Source organism: Parasteatoda tepidariorum, chromosome 6 (assembly GCF_982258835.1).
Source record: "Parasteatoda tepidariorum strain Cologne lab strain chromosome 6, Ptep-v5.0, whole genome shotgun sequence".
Taxonomy (NCBI): Eukaryota; Metazoa; Arthropoda; class Arachnida; order Araneae; family Theridiidae; genus Parasteatoda; species Parasteatoda tepidariorum.
In genome coordinates this window covers 52,228,218-52,247,344 of record NC_141760.1, presented here as the reverse complement: position 1 = coordinate 52,247,344, position 19,127 = coordinate 52,228,218, and the positions used below count along the sequence as shown (strand labels likewise).

The window sequence follows — 19,127 nt, the reverse complement described above, 5'->3', positions numbered from 1 at the left end:
TAATCAGTCAGATTTTGAAGTACTAATCAGTACAGAAATGTATTCCACCATGCAAAGTATTAACAGTTAGTTGAGAAATAAAATTTTAAACCATAATGAACAGTTAAAGTGATACAGGACTTGTCACCAGTATCAATTGGCATAAATTTTAAAGCATTAAAGTGCATACTCTTATAAATGGCAGCACTAATGAAATGTATATGTTACCGTTAAAGTACATAATGCAGTTATTTCATAGAATACCTAGTTATTCCATAAAATAACTGATCGTGTCCGTTAAAGTGTGTAATATGTTATTAATTTGACACTTTAACTAGTTATTCTATGAAATAACTAGGTATTCTATAAATTAACTAATGATAGAAAATTAAAATGAAAAAGAAGCAATTTATCTAATTTATGCAGCGTATAAATGGTATTTATGGAAAGTTACCATAAAATTATTTGTTACTACAAGGATTACTAAAATGACACTTGGAATTACAAAGAACATTATTTCTAAAACAAAAACATTTTTTGTTGACACACTGGGTTTTACACGAACATTTTTTAAATCCCTGACCAGTACCTAAATTTTGAGCTGTAGCATATAGATTATTTTACACTTTAACGGGCTGCAAATCGTTATTCTATGAAATAACTAGTTAAACCATAAAATACAAGAGAGTTTTACACTTTAACGGACACGATCAGTTATTTCATGGAATAACTAGGTATTCTATAAAATAACGGATTTTATACTTCAACGGTAACATATACATTAAATAACAAAAACGGAACCAATACAAAATTATGGAGAATTTAGTAGGTGGTAAAAATTATAAGTATATTTAATGATCATTAATAAAAGGAACCATCCTTTTATTAATTCCTCCAGGAAAAATAAATGGAAGACAACCCTTTAAATATGGTAGCTTTATATTAGAAAGAAGAGATGAGAAACCAACAGTGAACAAGTTCTTAGACTTTAATTGTAAAATATCCTGACTATACAATTCGACATCACAATTACACAACATTTAGGAATATACAACTTAAGAAGCATGAAATTTTAGTCTCTAATTTACAAAACAAGTAATATCTACTGCAGGGGGAAGGAAAGTGGGAAAAACCCTGCAGAGCCTACACACTAAATTACAAATCACAATTTTATCCAATTTCCTTTTCTTTTTTTTCTAAAAAAAGGAGATATGCTTTGTTACAGTTTTTTTTTTCCTCATTAAAAAACATTGGCAACATGATAATTTTCTTTCTTCTTTTTTAAGATGAGCAGTTGAGAAGATGGCTATATACATGAAAATGTACAATTGGCTAGGATATAGAGCAGCTCTTTCGACACTGGGACGTGAGTGAATCACAAGGGTGATGCAACTGCTTGGTTTTCTTCAAAGACTTGTCTCTTGAGTTTGGAAGATGAGGACGTGATTTATAAGTTGTCATTGAATATGATTTGAGACAGGACTTCAAGGAGACCGGAAGAGGAAGCTGCTCAATACTGTACACTGTTGTTCGGGCAACAATCGCACGGCAACAGAGTTCTTGAAGTGACAATACTGAAAAGAAAGAAAAAAAAATCAAATGACAATTAAAAACTTTCATTAAAATGAAAACTATATTATTGTGCAAAAATAAAAGTTGATAACTTATATGAAATTTGTAATGTAAGTCACAAAATTGAAAGTGACACTCTAACACTGTCAAGTTAGGTAAAGTGGCTATAGGGACTTTATACATAATCAGAAAGTAATAAAACAAAAGACTTAAAATTATTAACCAAGCCAGTAAATTAGCTAAATTTAAAAGTCTTAGCCAAAGTCAAATCTTAAAATTTTTTTTATGATCATCTTTTATAGAAACCCAAATATAATTTTACTATTAATTGAACTATTTTATAAAACGCTAGTTCAAATCAGTTGGGGAAAAACGTAGTTGTTTTATCGTCTTTGAGGAAAACAAATAAGAATAGATTGTGGTCTTAGACTAGAACAGAATATGATTTAAAGGATAAACCTGAAGCAACAATTTTTTTTATTGGATTCCAACTATCTCTTAAATGAATACACTCCATTTTAAAATTAACCCTTCATTCTTTAAGTCGTAATTTTTTATGAAAGGATACTTACTGTCATAACGTGATTGAAATAATTTAGAAATAAAGGATCAAGTAGAAGATAAATTATTTAATTTTTTTAATTCTACTTCTTTCTATTTCTTTATACTATGCACAGTTTTTTTTTAAATAGAAATTAGTGTGGGGCTTTACACTTGCATAGCCAACCAAGTACAGGTGACTAAAATATATCTATCATTGAAGAGTGCTTATCAACAAAGATAAAGTTTCTTCTTTTAACGATCATTTTAGTTTTTAAATTTTACAATAAGTTTTTTTAATAAAAAATGTGTTTTTGTCATGAACATATATTTTGCAAAAATAGTTGGATGGTAATATGTATCTTGCAAATACTTAATCTATTTTATTAACACAAATTGTTGGAAAGAATTTTGCCACGCTTTTCATGCTGACATAATCTCTCTTGTTGCTTACATTATCTAGCATTAATTCTAATTGGTTAAACAAAATATCTAATGGAAATTACTGTGATTAAATAAAAAATACAGGATTTTATCAGAAAAACCAATTTTGACGCACTTTTTAGGGTCGAGGGAAATACATATTTTCCTTTTCTGTGAAAAAAATTGTTTGGTAATACTTTTGCCAAATTACAATTAGTTTCTCCGAACTTACGATTTTATTGCATTGGACAAGGTGGGGAACGTTTAGCACAATCCCCGGGTAATTGAAGAGTACACTGATTGCAATGAGAGAAAAAGATGATTTAATTAGCACATTTTGCAATTAATCCCCAAAGAAAAACTTTTCAAAACTGTCTGCTGTGTCAACAGGGGAACGTTGGGGCTTTAAAACTTTGTGATCAATTGCAGGACAGAGGTAATGTGGTTAGCAGTAAACACCGATCGGGTTTACTGTAGCTTGTGTTGATTAAACAGACTTTTAATCATGGGATCAACAATTTAAATTGTATCACTAAGATTAGGGATTTAATTATGGTTTCACTAATTTGATAGTCTAAATTTGCAAATACGAGGATGGTTCAAATCTAACATTCAAGTACGTTCTCAACTACTGGTTATACCAAAGATGATTAAGTGGAGAAAAAAAAGCATTAATAAAATTTTTTTTATAAAAAAGATGTAAATCAATCATTACTTTTTTCTTTATTTTTGTTAACTGTGTACTTATTTTTTACTATAAAAAAAAAAGAAAAAGATATAAATTCTTTTATTAGATTCCAGTATAAATTTTAAAACATTCTTTCATTCAGTATATTTGTTAGACAAAATCCCTTTAAACTATATTTAGTAGACATAATATAGATTCTAAACTATACCGCTCATTATATATAACTAGCGTGAACAATAAGCTAAGGAACTATGCTAATATGTGTATGGAATACTATGTTATGCAGTGTTATTGATTTAAAAAAAAATCCCCCTTCTTTAAATAAATATCCTGAATTTACCAATGCATTTCACATTGATTATACTATACTTAAAAATTCGAAACTTTGGTTTAATTATGAACAAACATTTAAGTTTGGACAACTAATATCAAAAATCTAAAATTTTGGTGGAGAAAATCAAAATCTATTAAAAATGTTAATTGCCTTGCATAATTAAATTAATATTATTATAACTAAAATTAACACGCATTAGGAAATTTATTTTAATTGTACTAAATATTAATTAAACAGCTAGATTTAATTGATTGAAATAAATATTTATATTTTTGTAAGTTAGGCACAATTCATTTATTTATCAGGGTTTATATTATAATCATGATTTATAGGTAATGCTCATTTATAGTGTGATAATAAAATAACTTTGCCAAAATATGACCCAAGCATGTGGAGATAGAAAGTTCGTAAAATCTAAAATGCAACATGAGTTTTAAGTTTTATATCATAATATGTATATATAAAAGAATATTTCAGAATTAATAATCTTGTTGAATTTTTATAATATATATATAACATGATGCATTGTATAGGAAGTTTAATTTTAAAGCCATTTCATTAAAATATTCTAATATTACATATAAAACATTGTTACAATAAACATTACAAACAGTGAGTAGTCTCGGGACCTGAATTTTCTTGATTTCGGAAGCAGATTTTTTAATATAAAGAAAGAACAAAAAAGGTTTAAAAGAAAATTAGTTATTATAGCTATTTTTATGTAATAATAAATTATTTCAAAACTGTATCATACATAGTCTACATGCTAAAGAGTAAGTGAAAACAAAAATTAACAAATGATAAGAAAACTTAAATACATCATAATCAGGAAATATCTAATAAAAAATAAATTAAAAAATAGTAAAAAAAATCAAAGAATTTAATTTATTACTTAAAATAAATGGATACTTAAAAGTACTTTTGACTCTGCAATAAATGAAATGTATAAGAAATGAAAAACATAGCTATCACTGCAATTTGAAGACAAGAGAAAAAATTTACTCCTCAATTTGCTAACAAGTTTAACTTTGGCATCCTTTCAATTAGCAATCCAACATATTAAGAAAAAAATATTGAGAGCAAAAATGCTGAGTTTCTTTCTAAGATAACCGAAAGGCTGAAACAAGATTTAAAGTGTGAACAATGAGTAATTAGTGGATGGTCCAAAAAATTGAATCATCGAATGTTTGAAATTTTCAGAATTAAGGTTTATTACTTTTTAAATAAAATAAAAAGGTGATATAAGTATTGAATAAACTCCAAATTTAAAGGATTGACTGAAATCTGAAAATAGAATTAGTACTTCATAGTTTTTGATAAAGTTTAAGTGAAAACTAGGAATTTTTTTAAAACAAAAATTATGAAAAATAAAGGCACAGAGCAGGGGTAGAAGTGACCAATGAGAAAAAAATAGGATTGTTTTGAAAAAAATATAGGATTTTCTAGAAAAAAAATATAGGATTTTCTGGAATAAAAAATAGGGCAAAAAAGATTTAAATTAGATTTAAAAGTATGGATCATATATGAATAACTTTAAAACTTAATTATTTAACACTCAAAAAAATTCGATAAAAAAATTATATAAACAATTTTCCGCAATAAAATCATACATACCTTATTATTGCTTTAAAAATTAAAAATCACATAAAAAAATTGACTTTATCAAACTAATGACTTTTTCAATAATTAACATTTTATTTACTCCTCTTTATTACATTAAATTATTTCAAAAATTATGCAGCATTGTTTTTATATTCATTTATCATTCTGCAAAGTCTAACTTTTTGTTGCCAGCATCAATAAGTGCTTGTCCAGCCTCAATATCAGCCATAGATTTCCGTTTGAGTCCTTGTTTTAGCCTCTGGTTTCCTTCTTCAATCATAGCCTGAGCTGAATAAACATTTTCCTTAAAACCTTTCAATTTCTCCTCAGTTGATTTTTTACAGAAGTACTGGGCCTAGGCTCTAAACTTTTTTCCTCGAGGTTTTTGAGCTTTTCCTTTTCTTTTTCTGCCTTATATTTGCTGTGGGCTTCTTTGTAGAACTGGATCATCTCTTTTGTTATTTCCACACAAGAAGCATTTTTTCTAACTGAATCTTTTATAAGTCTTAAGCCTACTAGCGTGTTTAAATTCATTCTTGACCTTTCATTTGTCATAATTCGTTTGCTAATTGAAAAGCCATGTTCCACAGAGGCTTGCCCATGAGAAACAGAGAGGACTGACTTCACAAGTTTAGTTAAAAAGGGATATTTTAAATTACCATTACCATCTTTAAGAACAAACACATTGTTCCAATACTTGTCAATGGAAATGTTTTCAGTTTCCTCAGGAACATCTTCATTTGCATACAAATGCCACTCGTCAGTCAGTTTATCAACACAGTTCTGTGGTACGATGTGGGGTAGCATGTTACACAATCTTCTGATTGTAGGCAAAATATTCACTACAGGTTCTTTCTTCACAATAGGGTGTAAAATTTGTAAGGATTGTAACAGTTTATTTTTCAAAGGCAATTTCTGGAGGAGGTATTCAATTATTATAACATAAAATTTCTTAGCATTAAATAGAAATAACTCCTTTTCTTCACTTTTTACCAAGTTAAGTACCCTACGAACATTATTGCCCACATCGATCTTTTTTAGGGGCAAGGCATCTTTGTTCAAATCTACCTCAAGTAATTTGTCGCCACCTTTGTCTTTCAAAACTTCTTCTTTAATAAAGCGTTGCATGATTTTTATTATCAAATCACATAACTCATTGTATAAAGTGTGAATCAATGAGTTTTTTTCTTGTAATAGCTTTAAAATATTATCAAAAATTGATCCAACACTGATAAGGAAATGCAAATAAGCTGATAATAAAGGATCTTCTAAAACTTTTTTAATGCTTGGAAATCTATAAAGCTTTACCAAACTACTTTTCTGTTTAGGTAGATCTTCTATAAAATACTCCTTTAAAGGAGGCAAAAGATGCAGGACTCTTTCGCAGACAGTAACAACAGAAAGCCATCTGTTGCTCACATATCTCAACACTTTAGAATATTCACAACCAAAATGATCAATTTCTTTTTGGAGATCCACTTTCCTGGAAGGAAATTTGGAAAACCATGAATAAATGTTTTCCAAAAAATCAATAATATTCCCAAATTCTTCAATAGCTAAACCTTTTCCAAAGGCATTATGAATAACATGTAAATTACATGTACCCACATTTATTAATCCATACTTCCTAATTTTCCGTAACTTCTTTGTCGAATAGTTGAAAAACACATTTATTAACATTCGGCCCATCAGACCCAAGCATCACTATATGCTTTAAATCTATTTCACAAGAATTTAGAATTGATTTTATTGCATTAAAAATGTTGAGAGCAGTTGCATGCCCCAACAGTTCTGAACCCAAGTATCTCTCGGATATACCACCATCACAAGAGCACCAATATCGAATGTGCATATCAAGTTGTTTCAAGTTTTGCTCATTAAGGGTCTCATCAAACATTAATGAGTAATAAGGTTTTTCTCTCTTAAATTCGTTGGTGATTTGCTTCAAAAAGTAAGGATCAAGTCCATGTGATATAGAATAAGACACTTTGGTGGAACATAAGGTCATCCCAGTGCACAAATTTGAGTCTGGGAAGACAGATGAAAATACTTCTTTTATAGCATCCTGCGATAAAAAGGAATAATTGTTCAGGGCAACATGGATTGTCCATATAATTTCAGATCGCAATATTTTGTCTTCAGAAGTAAGAGTCCATACTTTTTTTGATTCAGTAGAGCTGGATCCTGGCTCCAAACAAACACTATTGCCAGCAGCAATTACGAGACGCTTTTGAGAAATATCCTTTTTCTCATAAAAAGTCTTTTTATGTTTTTTAGTGCCTGAATGCTGCAAAAGCTGAATTTTGCCACTACTGCTGATGTTTACAGTAGCCAGACAAACAGTACAGTAGGCAGAATATTCATCTTTACCTTTTTGGCACCAGTTTTTAACTTTACCATTATTTTTATCCTCTAAATCAAGCCAATCATCACGAAATCGTGTCAAATGATTTGGCATCTTTTAATTGTACTTATAAATTAAATGGATTAAATGCAATAAATATAAAAATAAATTAATCAAAGATAATAAAATAAAAACTTAAATAATCTAATTGAAAGTTAACATTTTGAAGCAAAATATTAACATAATAATTTAGTTTGCCATCTACTCAGAAAAAAAAGTCATACAAAGTAGTATAAGCTTAGAAAGCACTAAAACTAATAATTTTCTGTGTAGTCAATGACAACACTCACTACTTCCAAAGGGTAACTTAAAATGGGTGATGAAGGTCCAATCAGGTAACAAGTTATATTCACTCCTCTGAATGAACCAATGGAAGTTGACAGAAAAACTCCCCCAAAAAGAGTAGGAGACAAAATTAGTTAGGACAATTCCTGTTACTTCCATAGAAGGAAATAAAACTGGTGAATAGAAAAAAAACTGACCTTGAGGTGTCTTCATCTTTGAATAGAATGAGTGACCCATGGATATTGAGGAGAGATACAGCAGATAAGGAAAGAAAGAGTTTGACAGGCAACTGCAATTTCCACAAAACCCCCCTCTGACTTTTTTAGTGACATTGATAAATAATACTCTATGATACATTCCATTCATGCTACTACTGGTTCTCTGTTATTTCACCCTTTATTGACAAAAGGGGTGTTGTTCCACAAATCTACCCAGGCCCTAACAATAGGAGTCCACATACTAACTTAGTCATTGTACCTTGAAACTTTTGTTAAACAACTACAAGAGATAGGGAGGGGGGGGGAGAACACTATTTATGTGTTCACTTACCCATTGTCTTTAAGCAGTATTGAGGACAAGTGAATTTCAAAATGATCATGACTATCTGAGGAAAGAAAAATCTAGAAAATTGTCTTCTATAGTAAAAAAAAAATATTAGAGGGAAAAAATATAGGAAATAAAGGAAAAATAGGAGGCTTTCTTAGCTTTTTATAAAAATATAGGAAAAATAGGAAATATAGGAGGACTTCTACCCCTGCACAGAGGGAAAAAAAGAATTGAATCTAAGAAGAGTCATACTTTGATTTCAATAAGTGCATAGTTAGATTTACTGACATACGATGAAAAGATGTGCAAAATGACAAAAATAGGAAACAGTTATGTTAAAAGAGTGGGGTTACTTAAAGAATTTTCTCTTCAATACTGATTCAGCAATAATTTGTTCTGAAGAAAAAAGAATGATAAAAAGGGAGTTGTTTTTTATGCTAATTCTTCTTAACTTAAAACGCTTTTCAGATTTCAACTAGTATAACATACTAGTTTTGACATTGCTTAGTTTTCTCTTCTACTGAAAGGAATTTTTAAAAAAGCAAAATGATTATTATAAATTTGTGTGCTTGTTAAAATGGTATGTTCAAAACAAGCTAACAAATAAGTAAATATCAAGACAAAATAGCAAAGATTAGGACAATTAAGAACCTTGCATTTATTAAATCAGCATATTTAAAATTACAGAAATATAAAAGTTAGTTGTAAAAGAAAATAGTGAGTAAAGGGAAAGTAAGAATAATTACCTCTATTGCTTCGCCACAGTCTCTCCATACCATTTCTAAGAAGAGCCATGCGTGAAAGCTCAACAAATGATTCTGTTATGTTGTAATTACACAAAGGACTCACTTCAAAAAACACCATACTATGCTTCCTAGCATATGATTCAGCAGTACCTTCACAAACTTGCCTTTTAAAAGCTAAATGTAATCGATTTCCAATAAGGATTTTTGGAATACCAGGTGCATGCTAAAAACAAATGATTTCATAAAATTAACAACATTCAATGAAAAGGCAGAACACACATTTTTCTGATAAGGCAGTAAAAAAGTAATGATAATCAAACAAATCCATTTTCATTATGAAATGATTTGGATAAAAAGCAGGATTAGCAATCACTACTTTCACGACTACATACTACAAATGTAATAAACAAAAAAAGCTGTTTAAATCCCCAAAAATGGAGGGCACTATGGCTCATAAGAAACAAATCATTAAAAGATGATTATCTTATGTTCAAGTAGAACTTGTTTTTTACTCAAAAAGACAAAAAGTTTCTTTTCGCAAAAATGTAGTCCTTTGGAGGATTTTAAAATCCCACATAGATATTTACAATATATTAATAATTTAAAATACAACATGCCTTTCTTTAAATTCACTTGAATCTTTTTCGATACTTACTCTAGATAATCAGTTTTCAAAATGTGTTCTGTGGACCTTTAGGGTTTCGTGGAAAGGTAACATAGGTTTCAAGATTTAGTTTTCTTTATAACCATTAATGATTTTCAAAGCATATAATTACATTTATACATAATCAACAATTAGATTTCTGCATAATTAAATACAACAGTTAAGTTCTTTTTGAATAAATATATATATGAAATGCTAAAGAAAAACGAGTAAGAAAAAAAAGTTATAACAACTTAAATAATTCAATAATATAAAAATATCAATGTTCCTTTTTATTCACATTAACGAAATTCGTAATTCAGTTTATTTTGCCAGCTTTTAGGCTAAGAGAAAGACCAAATTTATACTAGCCTAGAAGCTGTTCTTGACTTGCAAAATCAAAATGTCTGACTAAACATAACTTTAAGACCCAATATGAATATTGATCATTATTTGACTAATATTAAAACAATGAAACAAGTAAGACTCTTCAAATTAAGCATTTTCAAAACAATTAAAAAAATTTTTGGAGAATATGTCTACAATTATTAATGAACTTTATTTATTGTCGGAGTTCTGATAAAAGAAGGTTGATCTTCTATGACTCTATAGCCCAAAAGAAATTTGTACTGCTGTTCTAGATAAGCAATTAGGAAAAAATTGTAATTTGCAATGAATAAAATCACTAAATATCTTATTTTACCATAAAAAAATTACATAAGCTATTTTTTCAGTTGTCAAAAAAGGGAGGATAAATTTGTGCTGATGAAAACACTCAAAGAGAACCAATAACCCCCATTTATTTCATATCCTACATTTGGTCTGAATTTTAATGAAAATATTTATGCCAGAACTATCATTCTTTTACAATTTTTGAAATTATTTCTTCATTACCATTTGAGAATTTTACCCTACTTGTCTAACATTCTTTTTTCTTGATTCAATATTATCCAGTTTCAAATTATATGTCAAAGGGAATTACAAAGAAGTTTATCAAAAAGCTAATCGAAAGGCATTGCATAACTGTAACATAAAAAAATTTAGATATATTAAATAAAAACACACATAAAAAAAGAGAGGTAATTTAAGAATCTTCTCACAATATAAACAGATAAATTATAAAAACATACATTTATAATTAATATAATTTTTGCATTTTCTATTATTTACAACAAAATTCTAATTTCTGTCTCCAACAATTGTGATATTTTTTCTTGCAAACTACTAATTTGCTGTCATTGACATAAGAATATTTAGTATGGTAGATGGCAGTAGAATAGATGAACTTTTTTTTTCTTTCCCTACAAGTCAGAAAACTAAGTTTTGTCAACTTGTTTTTTTCTCCCAATTTATCAATTTCATACTAAAAACGAATTCATTTTTATATATTTAAAATTTCACCGCAAATTTTTGCAAATTACATAACTGCCTGCCAATTATTACTAAAGGTGAACTTAGCCTACTTCATGGCCTGAAGCTTTTGGAGCCGCTTCAAATTTCTTCAACTTCTGAACAGTTTCATGTTTATGGTAACTGTTGTAATTGTTATTGTTTAACAGTTGAATTTATGATCAATTCAATTTATAATTTTCTTGTGACATCATTCGACATTTAATAATAATTCTTTCAGAAAATTAAACTACAATAAGAAGTATTACTTAGAGAATAAAATAAAATATACAATTTAATATAAACTTAGGGAACATTCCTACCAAAGTGGATTGATCATCCTACTTTGATGAAAAAGAGACTGAAATATTGGTGTAGTGTTGGGAATTATCTTGTAGTAAAACGAAAAGTTTGTTTTGAAAGTATTTAAATTCTATATAAATTTTTTTTATAAATAACAAAAAGGCAAAGGAAGAATTCCATTCTTCTCTTAAGATGAAAATCAATTAAATTTTCCAGTTGGGTTTTGAATAGTACTGTCAAAACAGTTTGGAGCAGGATCTAAAAGCTCTGTGCCGAGGAACTGACCCATTGTCAGATATGAGTGAAAGGCCGAATTAGAGATAGTTCAGGAGCCTATTCAAAAAAAATTTTTTCTCGCAAATTAGATAACTTCAGGTATTAGCTGAGCTTGTCCCAAATCTAGTAAAGAATGCATAATTGTAGATTCATAAAAATAAAATAATTCATGGTTTGAAGAGAAAGATTAATGTTTTACTGTATATACTGTATTATTATTCATTAACATACCTCTTCAACTTCTTGCAGCCACCTGTCAATGCCATCGAATGACCACTTATTTGTAATATCATACACAAGTATAATCCCCTAAAAACAAAGCAAACATTTACTCATAACATTACTTTAACCAGGAAAATAAGACCACCACCTAATCCATACTCTTTATTTTTAATTTATTTATAAAGAAATTTTCAACATTGATTCAGATTTGATCAAAATTTTAATGTGCAAAATTAATGATAGACAAAATTCATTAATTAATATGTAATAATCATCAATAAATACAAATTTTGATACACAAAGGTTATTAATAGCCATACTTTAAAAAATGTGAGGTAAGCAGAGATTTCTATTTCAATAAATAAATTATATTTTACTTTTAAAAATAAACATAATGCGGATAAAATTACTTGTGCTCCTCTAGAATAAGAGCGGATAATAGTAGAAAACCTTCCCTGGCCTGAAGATTCCCTGAAAAAGAAATTCACAAATAAATAATAGCACACACAACTTCAATATCAGGATTAATAGTAATAATAATTTAAAAAAAAAAAAGAAGAAAAAAAAGTTTGTTTAGGAGAAACTATTTATATTAAAAATGCTTACTTCTCATATCAAATACGTTTTTTCAAGACTAAAGAATCTAAGATAACAAATTTATTTAGTTTCTTTTTCATTTAAAATAATAATTTTTACAGAAAAAAACTTAAAAATAATGCCAATTTTTAGCATAGAAAAGGAGTAGTATACAGAAAATTCAAAAATAGTAAAGAAAACATTTCTATGTTTCACAAACTTTCAATATAACTACACTAACAAACCAGGGGTCTGCTTAGACGAAATTTGGGTCCATTAACAGCTCCTCCACAAAATATCTTTTCATAAAAACGGACCCTTCACAAAATATTTTAACTTAAAAATGGACCTTTTACAAAATAATTTATCTTTCAATCAAACCCTTCACAAATTTGTTTTTCTCCATTATTGTTTTGTTAATCGAATAAACCCTTCCCAGGGGGAAAACAAGAAAGATGAATGAAAACAAATTGAGTTTTGTCTTCGGCAGACGCTTCTTCCATTATTCGTCCGAAATGAATATGCTGCGTTCAGCAGTAAAGGCTAAATACCAAATATTTGTATGTTGCATCTCTAATTTAGAAGCAGCAATTGCTGTTTATTTTTGAAATTTTTTTATTTTATCTTTAATTATAATTTAACAGTGTTCATGTATCTGTTTACAATTTAAAAACTCCTTGAAATTTTTTTTTTTGCTATAACTGGACCCTATTTGCACAAATTTATAAAAGCAGGACCCTGGTTGAAAGAATGTGACTTAACGTTTATTTTATATTCACAAATTACGAGTAATTTTTTCACAATTTTAAAAAACCGGACCTTTCACAAAATGTCTTAACAGACACCTGCAAATAATGACTTTTTGCAAGGTGCAGATGGTGAGGAGCATAGGACAGATCAAACATTAATTATCACAGAAGTACATTAATTAAATACTTACAAACAACAAACCACACAACTACAGAAACATCTAAATTATCAAGAAAGATGAATACAAGAACTAGGTTCAATCAGTCTTTCATGATTTTCTCGTTAAATCTAAAGTTCTGTTTTATAAAGGTAACAGGATAGTACAGAGGGCAGTTAGATGCGAAATATCAAACTTAATTTTTAGATGAAAAAAAAATATACACAGTTATGAAAAATTTGGAACAATTACTAAGATAGCGAGAATTTTTTTTTAATAATCACATTGTATAAAATAAACTACAGCAATACACATTTTAAAAGACTAAGAAAATGCTTAAGTATAGTAAAATGCAGATATACAGTAGTTCAACTTTCATAGGAAAATATTTAAACATACTTTCTTTTCATAATTAAAATTGTTAAATCTCAAGGAAAAAATAACTTACCACAGCTGAAGTTTTATTCGTTTTCCATCTAATAATATTGTGGTTGTTTTATATGCAACACCTGAAAATTTAATTAACAACTTTAAAAGAAAATTTGAATTCTAATACATATAAACTTTGAACAAATATTCCCGCATAAGTGAATATATTATAAAGTAAGCTCACAAAAACAATATCTGCTACTCTCTAAAAGAAACTATAAGTATGTAATACATACCCAACTTTTGCAGGGCCCACACTAAGGATCTCATGTTATTTGCTAATAAATTAGCCCAATATCAAAAGTATTCGCTGATTTCCGAAAGCCTTAGTCAAATGCAAATCTTAAAAATTTTATACAATTAAGTTTACTTCAGGCTTATATTATTTGTACCTAATTCTAATTAGTTATAGTGCGCATCTGCCAAAAAGTACTGCAATCGAATATAAAATACTGATTTGTTTAGAAAAAATCATTTTGACGTAATTTTGAGGATCAAGTTAAACAAATATATTTCTTTCCAGTGGAAAAATTCAATTTTTTTTGATTTTATAGCATTTGGTGAGGTGGCAAAGCATTTGTTTTACCTACACTCTTCAAAAAAATTTTCTTACAAAAAGGTTTCCATTAGAAAAAAATACTTTCATTTAAAAAATGTGTTTAAAGTGAAGTGCAACCTAAGAATATGTATACATATTTTGAATATTTTTTGATATAAGTTTATTTATTAACAATTAATTTAAAATTTAATATGAAAAAAAAAAAACATTAAAAATTTGTTATCTAACCTGAGGAGCCACAAAATGGCGATTCCTGGGAGCCATCTTCAAGGCCACTAAGAATCTCTTGTTTACCAACATCACTGTCTCCTACTAGTAAAAACTTCAACAAATAATCGTAGGACTTCGGATTATGTCGAGAAACAGATACAGTTGTTCTGCTCATGAGTGCTGTAATTCTTGATAAAAGTTTCTCAGGTTTTGTGGCTGGTGAATGATTGAAGCCACATCTTATGGTCAGCTAAAGTGTCCTACAAAATAAAACATATGTGATTTCTGGAAGAAAAATTTTTATAAAATTTTGTAGAAACTTCATAGTTCATCTGTTTTTACATTTTAAAAAAAAAAAAAATCTTTTCTCAATAATTAATTTTTTTTAATTCTTTTTCTGTACGCAGAAGATAAATAAGAGACCATCATTTTTATACACAAAAAGTAACAATTCTAAAATAAAATATTAGAATGAATATATTTTTGCTATCAAACATCCATAATAACATATATTCTAGTATTGTGGGCAATATCTAGGCATTTAAAAAATAAAAAAAATACACATTTCTACACTTTTTCGCTTTTACCATTTTTCAGAAATTCTGAAACTTGCAGTAATGACTACCACGAAAAAATCACCGATAAAACTAAGTATATTTACAATGAATTGATATTCACATATTATAATAAATAATATTGGTAACCTAAAATCATTAGCATCAGACGAAAAATTGATTGAATAATCACTTATAATAGCACACTCAAATGTGTGATTAAAAATCTCTGAATTATATTAACATCGTATAGAAGTGGAACATATCAGAATTTCCATAAATGTGCCATACAAATTTCACATGTTATGAACATCAGTATAAATAAAAACCCTATGAAAATAGGCAGCATTAACTAATCCACCTCATACGGATGTACAATATATTTCAGCTTACCGAAAAGTGATCCTAAGAGGCAGGTTTTGAAATTTCTATGTCGTAATACTATTTAAAAATAATTATTTTATTCAGTTGTTGGTAAATAAGAAAAAAAGTCAAATTTTAGATTAGTGCATTCTAAGAAAATTTGATTAAGTTTATTTTCTCCAGATTTGCGAAATTCTACAAATTAACGGAAAAATCACATGCACTATTACACCCTGATTTTTATACCATTCCAACAGAATGAACTCACTGTCATCTGCTTTATCGTACAATTGGCTATATTTTCCATAATGCAAAGCTGGAAAAAAAATCTCCGCAAATAACTCATAAGGTAAGCAACTACAGTACAAAGTCCTATATACAGACGTCCTTTTACCGGATGGGCCTCTTTTCAGGACACTTTTTAACAATCAAACTCTTTACTTTTCAAATATTTTCCCCCCCTCTACATTTGCGAGTTGTTAAGAAACGAATACAGGGGTAGATGAGAATCCTCCACTTTTTTGCTTTTTATTAATTTTTACCAGAAATTTTTTTTGTTCGGTTTTAATCAGATTTCCACTATAATCTAAAAAAAATTGTCTACACCAGAAATTAAATCTGTTATTTCATAACCAGCACGAAAAAAATCCCATATTTTTTTTCTCACGTCTTGCATAAAAAGATAACTACAGCTAAGAATCACACACTCAATTTCAAAGTGCGCAAAATTTCGCAGAAATTGTGGAATTGAGATGAAATTGTCACGACTAAAGCGGATCATTACGTGATTATTCAAAAGCGAGATTTGGAATTTGCGTATCGTAATATTATATTAAAAATAAATTTTAAATTCTAAAAGCTATATGGAAACCCCAAACACCTAAAATTTGATCGACAAAGCCCTGTTAATCCTCACAAATTGAGTGCATCAAAAAGTAATTTTACAAATGTGCCATTCAAAATTTCCTATGCATGATAAGGTAGCATTAAAAAAACTATGAAACTCTGCTGGAATAACAGATACAAATTATAAATCCATGTGTTATTGCAGGTGAATTGTCAAAAATTGAGTGAGAAATGTGTGACTTGAAGTAGGAGGAACGAAATAATATCGTATTTAAACATTGAGATAAAAAAAAAAAAAAAAAACAAGTAAAAATCCATTTTAATAACTACCCCAAAAATTATTGTGAAAACTATGCGAATGCATTGTGATATCAACACTAATTGAAAAATGACTACTAGCTTAAAAGAGTGACCCAGAATTTGAGTTATATGTTATAATGAGATATTAAAACATCGAAATTGTAAAAACATTTGGTAATCTGTAACAAGGTTGGAGTTTTGGACGCCCAAAACTGGTTTTGGACAGGACACGTGAGTTTCACTGTCTTAAACTGGCTAATACTGTCTTAAAGTGTCCAAAACCTTGAACTTTGATAAAAGGTAAAAATTCTATAGGTGTAACCATTGTACACATAATAATTACATATATCAATAAATATTTGATATATTTTACACAATTTACTTTAACTTATAAAAGGAAAATAATATAATAGGAATAGGTTTATAGTTTTTGAAGCTCCACAATTCATTGAACAACAAAAGTGAATACCTAGTCCTCTAAATTCAAATATGCTTTTAATACTGATAAATAATGTTTTAGCATAAGGATAAATAATACAATATTAAAAAATAAAAATATTTCTTAAAAAAAAATACTAAATTTGTTTGAAAATTAACCTTACATTTTTCACAATATTTGTTTTAAAAAAAGTTACGATTTCTGCATCACAGGATGATAAAAAAGACATCCATTAAAAAAAAAAATTTTTTTTTAAATATAAATTTATTAGTTTAAATTGGAAATACAAAATAACTGAAAAACATATTAACAGTTTCGAAGGGCATAATATCAGTTTCAGTTACTGACACTTGTGATGTATCACCACTATGCTGAAAGCATTAAACATGAATGAAATAAAAGTATTCTTGAATAGTACTATAGATAAATTAACCTGTTTATAACTAATCAAGCATTTAGTCCCTAATAGCTTAACCAGTATGGCAAGGTTAAACTTCAGTTATGTATTACTGTACTATTGAATGAGAGGACCAATTGAACTTGATTATTGATTAATCTTCCTTTGTTTAATGTTTAAATTGAAGAGTCTAACAACATTAATAAAACATTATACTTTTAAAAACAAATATTCTCCAGTAGATTCAATTATCAATATGTTATTAGTTCTATGTTTATTTTACCTTTTAAATATTGTTCAGAAAAAATTGTGACATAATTTGAGTATAAGGGTTTTGGACAGGACGGTTTAAACCGTGGAGTAATCCATTCTGTCCTAAACCTTGCCCACCCTGATTTGTACCAAAAGCTGATGATTTACAATGATTATCATCTATTTTGTATTTTCTAACTAATAAGGATGCTTTGATGGTTGTCTACCTAAAAGACTGGAAAAGAGATTCCCGGGCATTTTTATAATATTGTATTTTTAGCTACCCCACCTAGGATCCTTAAAAAGAAGATAATTTTCTTAAAAATTTGAATCTATGTCAAAAAGTTTCGAATTTTACAGTTAATTGCTTATAATTAAATAAGCAATTAACATTTAATTGCTTATAATCTTTATAAGACTAAAATAAAGACCTTTATCTATTGCTTTGAAGTTTTGAACAATAAGCAGTTTTCAACAAAATCAAAATAGATTGAGAACAGAATGTTAAACCGATTAAAAATAAAAAGCTACGAAATAGTGCCATAAATTAACTAATTTAAATTATACATCAAAAAGTTAAAATTTTCTATATTCAGAAATGCAATAATTTTCATACTTTACACCCTTTCTGCATTAACTGAATATTTTGCAGCATTTTACTGCAAAATATGCAGTAAAATACTTTATTGGGGAATTACGGAAATTAAAAAACTCACTACTTCATGCTATTACGTAATAAGAATCTAAAAGTAAGAATGATATAAAATTTTCAGCCTATCCTAATGCATGCATAATTTGAGAAATGAGAACTAATTATGTTCAAAAGAAAAGGTGATAATTGTTGGTTCTATAATTCGTGAAATAATTTATAAATCAGCAGAAAAATAAATTAAAAAAATTACATGAAATAATAATGATCTTAAAGATAGAAAATTACAAGGTATTTATACAATTAAAGTTCACTAAAGTTTTAAGAAAAGTACTAAATAATTTATTTCGAATGTAGAGCAGTTGAAAAACAATTCTATTTCAGTTTAAGCCTACCTATTTTATTTGTTCATACAGTTATAGAGAAGTTTAAGAAAAGCTTTTGCAAAACTGTGAGATAAATCATCAAAGTTAATCAATGCACAATAATTATTGAAGAGCTTGCATAAACTTCATTTAATTCAATATTATTTTTCTACACGCATTCATGACAACCATTACAATTGCCCTTATTTTGTTGATTTTAATAACTTGTTGCCATTCTTTACAACAAATATGAAAGATGACAGTTATAATCTTAGTTCTTGCTGCTTTGTTGCAACGTATGTGGACCAATCACAAAATTGAATTCTAAA

The 19,127-nt window shown here is 28.1% G+C and overlaps 1 protein-coding gene across 2 annotated transcripts; it reads right to left on the bottom strand.

Moving 5' to 3' along the window:
* Positions 1-949: 949 nt before the first annotated feature.
* Rab40 (RAS oncogene family member Rab40) lies at positions 950-19,031 on the bottom strand. 2 transcript variants are annotated; one of them, XM_043048927.3, is made up of 7 exons: positions 18,829-19,031; positions 14,652-14,893; positions 13,884-13,944; positions 12,363-12,423; positions 11,962-12,039; positions 9,120-9,342; positions 950-1,553 (listed from the first exon to the last, which is right to left on the bottom strand). In XM_043048927.3, exons 2-7 carry the CDS (start codon positions 14,806-14,808, stop codon positions 1,312-1,314), a joined length of 822 nt encoding a protein of 273 aa, XP_042904861.1. In that variant the 5' UTR covers positions 14,809-14,893; positions 18,829-19,031; the 3' UTR covers positions 950-1,311. The 2 variants fall into 2 exon arrangements, with proteins under 2 accessions (XP_042904861.1, XP_042904863.1); XM_043048929.3 differs by having other exon boundaries at positions 18,687-19,011.
* Positions 19,032-19,127: the final 96 nt, after the last annotated feature.

What these genes read in the sequence shown, in the direction of transcription:
- Rab40 (XM_043048927.3), bottom strand. Translation starts at nt 14,808, where the DNA reads ATGAGCAGAACAACTGTATCTGTTTCTCGACATAATCCGAAGTCCTAC. An exon ending in CTTATTCTAGAGGAGCACAA is followed by an intron (nt 12,040 to 12,362) that starts GTAATTTTATCC and finishes CTTTGTTTTTAG; the next exon opens with GGGATTATACTTGTGTATGA. An exon ending in ACTGTGGCGAAGCAATAGAG is followed by an intron (nt 1,554 to 9,119) that starts GTAATTATTCTT and finishes CTTTCTTTTCAG; the next exon opens with TATTGTCACTTCAAGAACTC.